At 30.3% G+C, this 12,037-nt stretch overlaps 1 protein-coding gene across 7 annotated transcripts in view; it reads left to right on the forward strand.

Annotated features, from left to right (window-relative positions):
* Positions 1-7,315, forward strand: part of LOC142323287 (T-box transcription factor TBX1-like) — a 96,327-nt gene extending 89,012 nt beyond the window's left edge. For all 7 annotated transcript variants that reach the window (XM_075362740.1, XM_075362734.1, XM_075362737.1 and 4 more), the window contains 2 exons: positions 5,551-5,755; positions 7,026-7,315. In XM_075362740.1, the coding sequence (XP_075218855.1) occupies positions 5,551-5,755; positions 7,026-7,197 (377 nt within the window). In that variant the 3' untranslated portion in view covers positions 7,198-7,315. The remainder of the gene's footprint in view (positions 1-5,550; positions 5,756-7,025) is intronic.
* The last annotated feature ends 4,722 nt before the right edge of the window (positions 7,316-12,037 follow it).

The raw sequence follows: 12,037 nt of genomic DNA on the forward strand, positions 1-12,037 counted from the left end.
GGGATTTAAGTCCACACCGGCGTTTTATTCAAATTTCTATTCTAAAATCTCAACTTATTTTACGTTTCATAAGGAATATATATTACGGGATTTACAGTTCTTAGGTAATATTTAGAGACCGAAAAATATTTTTAAGAATTAAGGCGCACTCCGCAAAGTCGACATCTTGAAATTTCGCTAATAAAAAATTTGTTAGTGTTTGGAATCAGTAAAATTTCACTGAGATTGAGTTATCTTACTGTACTTATTGAACTATCTTGTGTTTAGTTTCATTCCTGCTTGTCACTGCTCTTAATTTAGCGATATCCATTTACTTTTAACCTCCCTAGTAATCGTTTTTACCTAAGCTGTGCGCCGATGCAAAGTAAGACGTTTCCGTTTCCGTTTGTAGCGAGCGTATCTTACGTTAAAATCTTCCCGATATGTAATCGTTGAGAAAGAAATTAAACGTGTTAAAATTTTAGCGATATTACAATGATTTCTTTTCCTCTTTTTAAAATTACAATTCGAGTATTGTTATTCTGTAGACATGCTATTAAATAAATCAAGAGTGTTATTTACAATACTTGTATATTTAATGATATGTATATTATATGATAATGATATGTATATTAATTCGATTTACAGTCTCGATTTTAATTCGAGAGTTTAACATATCGAAGTATAATTATTTTATTTTAAGAAATAAACTTTCATTTTTTACCACGTCCAACATATTTATATTTAAATTCTTTATCCGGTTGATTGATTAGCAACAGATTTAATTGCGGTTTTTTCTTTTTTGTTAACAAAAACCACACATTAGTTGTCAAAATAAAAGTGAAATTTAAATAACATAAGTGTTATCAACTCATTAAAATTAATCAAAACAAAATTTGTCTATTACCACAAAAAAAAAGAGTTAGTGTAATAATTAATGTTATACATCCGTCGGATAAGTTATTTATGAACAGAATGAAGTCCGCGACGGTGAATGATAAGTTGAAACGCGTGTTGCTATACTAGTACATATAAATTTGGTTACCGTAATAAATTTGAAGGCCCATTTTTTTAATAAATAGGTATTTTAAAATAGATGCGATTCAAAAATTCGGCATTTGCGCATATGAGTATGTACCACCTTAAAATAATCTATACTATTATATAAAGAGGAAGAGGTTTTTTTTGTTCGGGATAAACAAAAAACTACCCGATCTATCGCTACTAAATTTTTATCCATGTTCCTTGGCATAACAGAAGGTTTTTGGATATGTTTCATCTCGAAAAAATATATATATTTATGTAGTAGTAGAGGTTTGTCGGTTGAAGCAAAAACTTTAACGAATTGAATAATTAACTGTGAACAGGGTTTGAACTGAATAGTTCGAAACAATCGAATGAATAATATTGCATAATAAAAGTATTAAATTTACATTAAATAAAGTAATCTATATCTATATTTATACTATTATATAAAAAGGAAGAGGGTTTTTATTTGTTCGTGATAAACAAAAAACTAACCGATCTATTGCTACTAAATTTTTACCCATGTTTCGTGGCATAATTGAGAAGGTTTTTGGATATATTTCAGCTCAAAAAATCTCTAAAGAATACTCATGTATAATGTTGTACTGTAGAGTTCCCGGTTGAAGCACAAACTTTAATGAGTTGCGAACTGCGAGTGTCTATCACTGTTTTAGCTGGGTTTGAACTGATTATGAACATCTAAAAAAATTTCTAGATTTGTTGAGTTTCATTCCGGGTTTGAACGGTTAAAATTGATTTAAAAATTTTTTTTGGAAACCCTGTTACTTTTTTAATTTCTCGGTAACAAATGATGAAATCAACCTGATTTCTGGTGAATGTAATCTGCATGTCAATAAACCAATATCTAGATTTTTGAAATTCGACCTTGAAAGGGGATGAAGAAAGGTAAAAATATTTTTGAACAATGTTTGTAAATTTTCCCAATCCTGACTATATTAAACGAGATTGAGTTTGCAAATACTCTTCAGATAAATATTTAAAAAACCCTTTGAGGTTTTTTTTTTAATTCCGACTTTATTTCCGAATTTTTTTTCTGAAAGTAATGATGTTTACTAGAAAACCAATTCCTGCGAGGAACAGAATGAAAGTGTAATTTACAAAGTTGAATATCACCTGTATTTCGGTACGCCTGGCGAGTCGCAGTATTCTCATTTTGTACGGCTCAATGAAGAAGGAAATGTTAAAATATTTTAGTACTATTTTTTCCTCGAAAACCTGTCGAGGAATGTTTGCTATATTTTGAGACCGATTATGACATTTTCGGGAATGATTTCTGACTCACACCGGGTCTCCTACGACTGTAAGATTACAGAGTCTATCGTACATATATAGTAACAAAAGTAACTTATTCACAGTATTATTATTTTTAAATTCTCGCATAAGCTCACGTCAGTTATGTCTTTAATTAAATTCATAATTTTTTTTTTTTTTAATAAACTGAAGCAGTAAAACAGAAGAAAAAAATAAGATCATCTACGGACACAATATTACGTCTGGAGGAAAAAACCTACCGAATTCCTCCTTCCTGGGCTCAGAAAAATTGAAAATTGAACGTAAATGATAAAAACTAAGGTTACATCGATAATACCAAGTAATATTGGATTCGGTGACTCACCTAAATGTTAGGACGTTCTTTGCTAAAGTGACATCTTCAGCCATATTAGGCTGCTGAAATTAAAATAAAACTAGGATTAATAAATTAAGCAAATCGAAAAAATTTCCTATTTTTTAAAGTTATTTTAACCAGGCGATTTATCAGAGCCGCGTAATGTAAACAAGGTTACATAGAGAATCTTTGGAAAGGAGCTGACTGCTTTTGTTTCCTTTTATCGTTTCATATATTCTTTTGGTACATCGGATGGAAAAGTGATCTATTGATACCCTTGCGATTCGCAAAGCGACAAATTAATCGGTTCATCTCGAGTATTGGACGGATTTAACTGCCACGAGGCGTCTGAAAGGTACAAAGTTAAATCGTCTTTGAGAATTCGTGTCGCGTCAGATTCCGTAATAGTCGACCTTAAGTTAGAATTCACGATGATCTAGAATTCACGGATATGTTTTAGTATTACAATTATAAACTTACGAGGATCTTTCAAACAAATACTTTTTTGATTGGATACGGGAAAAATAAATACACCTTTTTATTAATTTACCTTTTAGAAAGATAAAAAACAAAAATTCAATCGGTTTAAAATCGATGTATAATCCGAACATTCTAAATCGTTTCGTAATTTGTTTTATATAATGTTGCCTTTAATAATTGATATTATTTTAAATTAAAAAAGTGTAAGTTTCATTGTTTTAAGCGTTAAGCCAGGCGATTATAGTCGAGCGATAGGTAGGGATGAAATAACAAGGTATCACAAGGTATTGTATCTCAGCGGGAAACGAGCCAGAACTTTAGCAGCCGGCTGCCACTGTAGCGGCTATAAATAGTACACGGCACGTCAAGCGAGCAAATCATTTGTGTCTCGAGTAGAAATTGTTTCCGTTTTAGTTCATTAATCTAATCCTGCTATGTCATTAGCATGATGTATTTTCCTCCGTTATTTAAACCTTAATATCGGCGCCGGCGAACGCATCCGAGGTATCCCTCCTCCGATGATCTTTAACAAATCCTTTAAAATAATATTATGAGGGAAGTAACGTGATTTTTTTTAAATCTTAGCCGTACATTTGTAATATTTCACATCTTTACACCCACGCTTAGACAAACAGACCATTAGCCACACTAATTGGATATGTCACCGGTATATAAGATTATTATTCAAAGTGAAAAGCAAAAATACTAACGCTTGAAAAAATGATATAATACCTCGTTAAACGAAAAACGAATGAATTAAATTTGTTTAAAAGAAATAAAGTTCCCTCTTATTAAAAAATTCTACAACCCGATTACTTACGCAACAAAAATTACTATGTAATTTTTCGTTTATAAATTAAATATTTAAATTATTTTAACGAAATAAAATCTATTAAAAATCAAATCGTTAATTTGAAATACATCGTTTATTAAATAACCTAAATTTCATTCTACCGTATTTTTAAAGAAATGTCCTACACAAGTAATTAAATAAGCTCTCATAAATAAAATCTTAACTATTTAATCGGTTTCTATCCGATGGATTTTGCCTGAATCCATTTTGATTAAAACAAACAAGTCGTATAAAAAATGTTTTCTCTTTACATTTCACTCCTTTATTCTCTTATATTATTTGAAGCGAACGATTTCATACTCTTCAGAAGCCCTTTCTTAGACCCTTATTTGTAAAACTATGCCGTAAAACATCGTCGCAGGTAAATAAATTCAACTAACGATATCTCGCAGAAATAAAAATGTTCTGAATATCAAGAATGAAAGAGTTGGTTTCAGATTTTACTATTTAGGAAAAAAATTCCTTAACTGATGGAAAACAAAATCATAGGAAACGAACACTCGAATAGCTTTACATAAAAAATGCCCTACAAGTTTTATATTACATTAACGACTGACGAGAGTAAGGAAAATAATACATCTCTTATTTTCTCCGTACTCACTCCCATCACAGTTGCTAACATTTATTGAGCAGAGGAAAACAAAAATTTAATTATTTTAGAACCCAATCGATTTCTTTCTTACAAGAAAATCTGCGGAAGATGTTAGGCAAGACTGGAAAAAGTCTTGGGTTAAGCGAAGATGAAAAGTTTTACAAATTGCAAAGTTTTCATGTAAGATGTTTCGAATAACTTAGAACTTCTTACTGCGAATATCTATCTCTTTGAATCCCCACACATCCGATCTTGATAATTATTTTCTGAGTTCTGCAAGTAAAAGAGTGAGAATCTCCCACTGCGAAGACTTTCCGATAAGTTCTCTGTTGTGACAGCTAATATTGTAAACACCACTACTCTAAAAAGATTGATCATTTGCTACAATTTTATAAATAATACATATAGATAGTCAAGATGTTTTTATCTCTATAGGTAAGCAGAATTTTTATTTTACTCGTCGACAACACATTTTGGTTTCATCGAAATCAAATAACAAGATTAATTAAAAAAATAATTACGTTTAGGAGTACTGATTTTTAAAAACTGAAAAATAAACGAACAACTGTGTTGTTTGACTGTACAAGAAGAGCACACTGAGTTTGAACTTTTTTGTTTAACTTGATCGGTGAAGTAAATACACAAACGATAATATTGTGCGTAATTATGTGACACTAATGAACACTTCTCCGTACATTTATTTAACTGATTCATCGATATTACATTTCTCAGGCCTTTCCCAGGAAAGAGTAGTCAGACGTTCGTTGTATTCTGTTTAAGAAACCAGAAACTTGTTTTCGTAGCGATTTTCCGAAACTAATGAAACACAACGAACCTCTGTAAACCCTAACTTTTCGAAGATTAGAGCTCGGATAATCAAGTCTTTACTATGCTTAAGCGTAAGTTAGATTTACATATTTATTTTACTTGTTGTATTATATTTGTTAATAAGTAATTTTGCTTATTTTTATGTATTTATTTTATTTTTATTAGATTACTGCCTAAGCAACAGCGGATTACTGGCTGATGGAGGGCGTTACGGACAAGGATTACATGCAGGATCGTCTTATGTTTCTGATTATTCAGCTATTGGAACTCACTTCCATGCTGCAGCACAAGCTCCTCCCCCGCCACCACCGCCGCCACCACCGCAACCACCACCCCCACCTTATACAGGCGGTTATATAACTTTGCCGAGGTAAAATATTTTTTAAATCTATAAAAAACTTTACAAATTGCAAAGTTTTCATGTAAGATGTTTCGAATAACTTAGAACTTCTTACTGCGAATATCCATCTCTTTGAATCCCCACACATCCGATCTTGATAATTATTTTCTGAGTTCTGCAAGTAAAAGAGTGAAAATCTCCCACTGCGAAGACTTTCCGATAAGTTCTCTGTTGTGACAGCTAATATTAAGTGCAATCTTAATACTGATAATTATTTTATTAAAATATTTATATACAAGCTCCGTTACTTTCCTGAGAAATAATAATAGTTAAAACGGGTCTACATTACACGAATACAAATAAAAGTTCGTTTAGATCGGTGGATGTACGCAATAACATTATCAAGAACATCGATGTCAAAGCACTACTCGTATGTAGTTAAATATCTTGTTTTTATAGTAGATTTTTTTTTGTTTTTAAGTCGTTAATGTTTTAAACGATATGTCATAAAATATGCAGAATACGACTTCTCATTGAAGGTAGATTTGTAGATTTAAAAAAAATACATTATCATATGGAAGTTAGATCTAAGTTCGTTATTAGTGAAAAATTATTTGCGAAGATTGTAAACATTACAAAAAGAAATGCCTTTTTCTAGAAAGAGCACATCTAGAAAGCAAACCATTGCTAGAAATATATTAGAAGAAATATATTTTAGTAAAACATTTGCAAAAACGTTTACGACTAAATTTTTTTTGTGTTTTTTTAATCTTTTTCTTAACAAAGTATTTGTTATTCGTATATTAACTAACTAAGCTAGAAACAATGAGACATTTTTAACCGTTAAATATTAACGTTCCAGTGTTTAAGTCGCTCCCAGTCATTTTAATTATATGTTTGCTTTTGAAATCTCAACTTACAAACTGTAATTTGGCGTAAGTAATAGTAACAGGTTGTTCTTGTTCAAATTTAACGAAAAAATCGGCTTTAATAAAGAAAAAAATATCTCGACACTACTTTCATCACTCTGTCTCCTGAAAATTTTTCTCGAGAATCTTGTCCATTCCTTCCTGATAATCTCTTCCTATTAATTGTGTTTTAATGTAGATAAGTTTTCCGACAGACGGCTACAGTTACTAAGCAAATAAAATCTACTGTCTGTCGGCAATCACAGATTAAAAAAAATACACCCTGCAATATATAATTTAGTATCAATAAGTGGTATGTTAAGATATCTTGACGCTTTTGATTTATATGTATAATAAATAGTACAGTATTCTTTACTCTATTTTATTTCCAGCGCTCCAAAGCCAACAGTGCCCGGTACCAGAGATGAAAGTGGCAGTGGAACTCCTGATTACAGTATAACACCTCCGTTTCCGTTACTTTACAACAACGGAAGCCAAGAATCGAATCATCCCCCGCCGGATCCTAATCTTCCGACAATCTATCACGATTATTCTCCAAGATAGAAACAAAACCTACGTTCGATCTATTGAACTCTACAATTAAGAAAAAAATTGTAATTTGTATAATCTAAATTAATATTTTTTATGGGCTGTAAACATTTTTCTGTACATAAAGATGATGATAAACATGTTTTTTTTTTCTTTTTACCGTACACATTATCGTAGATTTATTTTAAAATGTTTATTATTATTGTTAATCGATCAGATCTACGAAAAGATCCGGTTAACGTTTCGTATTTATGGTTTGTTTCACGATAACATATCGAAGGGAAAAGGAAGACCCGAAGACTATATTTTCTTTTTTCAACTAAGGATATATTAAAGCGTTTCAAGGAAAACATTTTTTCACGAAGTTTAAGCTGCACATTTGGAAGTGATAGCCCGTCCATGTAATCTTCAGATAAAATTACTAGAGCCAGCTTTCTAATTCTGTTATAGTCATGGTCAGGTACGACACTTTTCAAAAACTACAAAATTCATCATAGTAATCGTTATAGGACTCACCCTGATTTTGTCGTACGAATAAACTAATGGACCAAAAAAAAAAGATCGAGACCGAAAAATTATTTTTTTAAATAACAAAAGATTAGATAAACAAGCGACAGATATTTTAGAACGAACTGAAAAATAATTCACATTTATTCTCATTTAGCAGTGATAAAAATATTGAAAACTGTGCGCAAATGTCTTTCAGATACATATCCCTACTCTTATTCTTTTAACACTTAATAATCAACATGTTGCCTTATTTATTTATTTTCACTTTCGTGCTCCAGAAACTATGCGATCGTACTGCATAAGTTTTCATAAGTAATGTATAAGTAAAAATAGAAATACAATACAGTTTTAATGCAGTAAACAAATTCACTCAAATAAAACAAAATACACAATTAATAAAAAAATTTATATAATACACACACACACAAAGAGAGAGAGAGAGAGAGAGAGAGTTACACACACATACACATCTAAACATGCATGAAAACACGCATCTTTGTAATGAATGAAAACAATTTGACTTGCAAACATCATACCCGTCAAAATATAAATTTGCATTTCTAAGCAAAGTAATCGGGGAGGGTTTTGTGGGCAGAAGTGGTCACAAAAGGAGCTCTAAACACTTCAATTGATCTACGACCGTCGGAATATTAAAATTCAAGATATCCAGACCACCATTATCAACAACTTTCCTTCACAGCCTCTTCCCCGATAAACATAAGACCGACAGATAAGATTGAGCCTTTTATAAAGGAACTTGAATTCGATAAAAGATAGTAAACTGTCTTAAGATATTTCATAGACGTACCTTGTAATTAGAAATAAAGATAGACGAATTTTTTTCTGTAATTTCAATGAAATTTAAATATTACTAAAAATGAGGGCTCTGAACAGTAGCGCTATGAATTTTAAATGAAGCTTAACTAAGGAGAGCTTCATTAATTTTAAATTTATATTGTTATTCATAATCCTAAATTTTTAAATATATCCCCCATTAGTTTGAAGATACGACAATAAATCGAGTCGGTTTTTAAATGCTACATTGTAGTCGCTAATTTAATATAATCTACCCCCTTTAATAAATATAATTATACTTTATCTTTAATAAATATAATGTTTAATAATAATAATATAATATAATATTAATAATAATATAATATTTAGACTTTATCTTTAATAAATATAATTGTTACCGTTGGAGACAAAATCAAAAATAATAAAATAAATAAAATTAAAATTAAGTAAAATAATAAAGTTTTTTTCTACATCAAAAGTAAGTTTTTTTTTCACTTCATTCAATAAGAAAATCGATCATAAAATAATATACATTATATATTTTATGAAAACACTCTTCCGCTATATTTTTTTTCTCATATTCACTGTTCTTCAGTCACCCATATTTAATTCTAATTGCCGTCAAGAATTTTTTTTTTAATCGATCCAATATTTTTTTTGGAAAAATGTTTTAAATTGAAGCGGATGAATTAAAAAATAGTATTTTTTGAATTGTTTATTTTTACTGGACGACCTACATAATAAGGAAGGAAAAAAATTAGCCGGAATGTTATGTAAAAAAAAATATATCACACAGCATCCCTTCCGACATTATTCTACGGAGCCGAAACATGGACTGCAATCGAAAAGCATAACAGCGATAGAGGTAACATATTTAAAACCGAGAGGGTTAGAGAAAACTACAACGATGTAAACATCAGAAAAGTCAGGAGATTATCAGACCGATTTGGACAAAATATAAGGGTAGATGTTCAGAATAAACTGAGACGTGTTGGAGGCTCACCTCGAGTACACATCTTTTTCCTTCTGGTTGAGATCAGAGGGAAAAATAATATTTAGAAGACCGCAGATAAAATAGGAAGAACGTGTGGGAGGATCGGAAGAAGGAAGGGAAAAGATCGATGATAGTTAAAAGTGCTGTCTCGGATCGGAGTGAACTTTTAAAATTTTGGAAGATGACCGTATGTACATTCTGTTTTGCAGAAGCGTTAGATAAAGAAGAAAAGATGCGGAATTCGTACTATATGTTAACTACAATATAATTTATTATTATTTTTTCTTATTTTATATAAAACTGATTTAAGGTTGTTGAGATCACATAATCACAAAAAAGCGATATAAAAGTATTAGTAACTTAGATTTGAAAACATTTAACGGTTAGTGAAAGGCCGTTTTCAGAATTAAATTGGGAATCTTTTCCAAGATTGTTTCCTCCTAGTTTTTATAATTATAGTCGGATTTTTTTTTTAGCGTGCATGTGAACTAAAAACGAAGAGAGAAAAAATAGAATGATCGAATATAATAATACACGTATGTCTTACTCAAAAGTTCGAGTAAAGATGAAGTATAAAAGTATTATAAATATCACAATCGTGTGTTAAAATAAAATTATTACAGAGAATAATATACGGCGCGTAAAAGAAAATTATTAATTACATTACAGATAAACCAGGGTATAAAGTCGATGAAAAGGAAGTAAATATAATGTCTTATGGTGGTGATATTGTAATTATAAGAGAGTAATAACTACCAAACGCTTATTTGTGAATTTAATAAACGATTATATCTTTAGGGTAGTGTTATAATACTATAAGGATTTCAGTCGATAAAGCTAAATTATATCAATTTATGAAAACGGTGGAATAGTTCAGCAAGTGCGGCAGTTCAACTATTTGGCATTTAATCGCAAGTTTCGGACGAGTATAAAGAGCGATAGAAGAGAAAGTTTACAGAATAGTGGGACTAATAAAGGATATGGTATGGAATAATACATGTCTTGATAAAGATATGAAAGTAAAAATCTAACTATTAAGGGACCGGTTTATGCGATTGAAGCGCGTCTACAAATAGAAAAAACTTTAAAAACTAGTCATTGAAATCTAAGTTTTAAGACGTATAATAGGAAAAGTTGCACTCTTTATACTTGCATTAAATTTTTCTCAAATCTTCCCGACCGGAATACTTTAAGCCACATTTAATGTAACTGTGACCTCAAAAATGTTAAATTAGCTACTAGAAATAAAACTTTACAAAATTTAAAACAACACTTTCAATAGTTTCAATTACAACGAAGTTAATAACAAATACCATTACAGCATAAGTATTCGGTCGATTAAAAAATAATGTAAATTTACAAAAATAGAATTTCTTTTAAAAAAAATCTAATCGATAAAAAAAAGGAAAACAATTCGTTTTAGATTTAAACCTCAAATTTGCAATTTATTTCTATAGTATTACCAGTACTTTTTTTCCATTACTGCTAAAAATATTTTAATTTATCTTTTTTTAGGAATCCATTTTAGAAGCACAGGTCTGAAAAATGTTTTGAATTTTTTTAATTAGATTACTTCTCTCGTTAACTGGCATCTTATTACGATAACCTTAAAAACAGGGCCGTTAATAAAGTCCAATTATCTAAGAAATTTATGAACCCGGCGGTTATAATTTTCAATGCTTTTTTAATAATTAAAATTATAATGCGAAGTTTCATTTAAAACATTTTCCCCGGTTTTTATTTTTACTTTTTTTTTAGTATTTCTTGGAAGCAAGAGTTGCGCGTATTCATTCCACAGCAACCGCCGCTTCACAGCCACCCTTCAAACGTACTCGTACTACAAATTATGTGGCACATTACAAAATACCATGTATGATTTACGGTTCTAAAGCAAAGTCGATACAAATATGTCGTTTTTACACTCGCACTTATAGTTATTAGAAGACAGGTCAGATATATAGACAAAAATATAAAGCGGTTTTTTGACACGTAAAGTGGATGCTGACTTATTAGATAGAATAAAACCTTTCGATCTTGAGAACATTTCGTTCGAGAATTCTCAAACAGCGAGCTCTTCTCACTAGCTGTCTATTACATTAATGTCACCTACTTAAAAATCATTTATATTATGTCGTATGGGTTTAACTTCAGATCAGCCACAGATTAAATAATGCAATTAGCCCTGATTAAATATTTATTATAGTAGTAGTCTTTTTATATTTATTTCATTCAATTTACATTTTTATAGGATCCCCTAAACCGGCATAGCAGTTTGTCAGGGGTTTCCATACAAAAATAATAAATACAGAGTTAAAACAAAAAACAGAAATAATTCCATTGAAAAATAAAACATAAAACAAAACTCATAACTTATGATTAATTAGCATAAAACAACAAAAAAATATTTCCTTATGCTCAAAAACATTAATATTCTGCCCTCCATTTCTGTCCTCGTGTTACTTTAAATTAATTAAATAGTTAAACAAAAATGTCATCCTTTAGCTTCTTCATAGAAATGAAATTTAATGTGCCCGGTGACAAATCTGAGAAAAACTT

Source organism: Lycorma delicatula, chromosome 4 (assembly GCF_047948215.1).
Source record: "Lycorma delicatula isolate Av1 chromosome 4, ASM4794821v1, whole genome shotgun sequence".
In the NCBI taxonomy this organism is placed as follows: domain Eukaryota; kingdom Metazoa; phylum Arthropoda; class Insecta; order Hemiptera; family Fulgoridae; genus Lycorma; species Lycorma delicatula.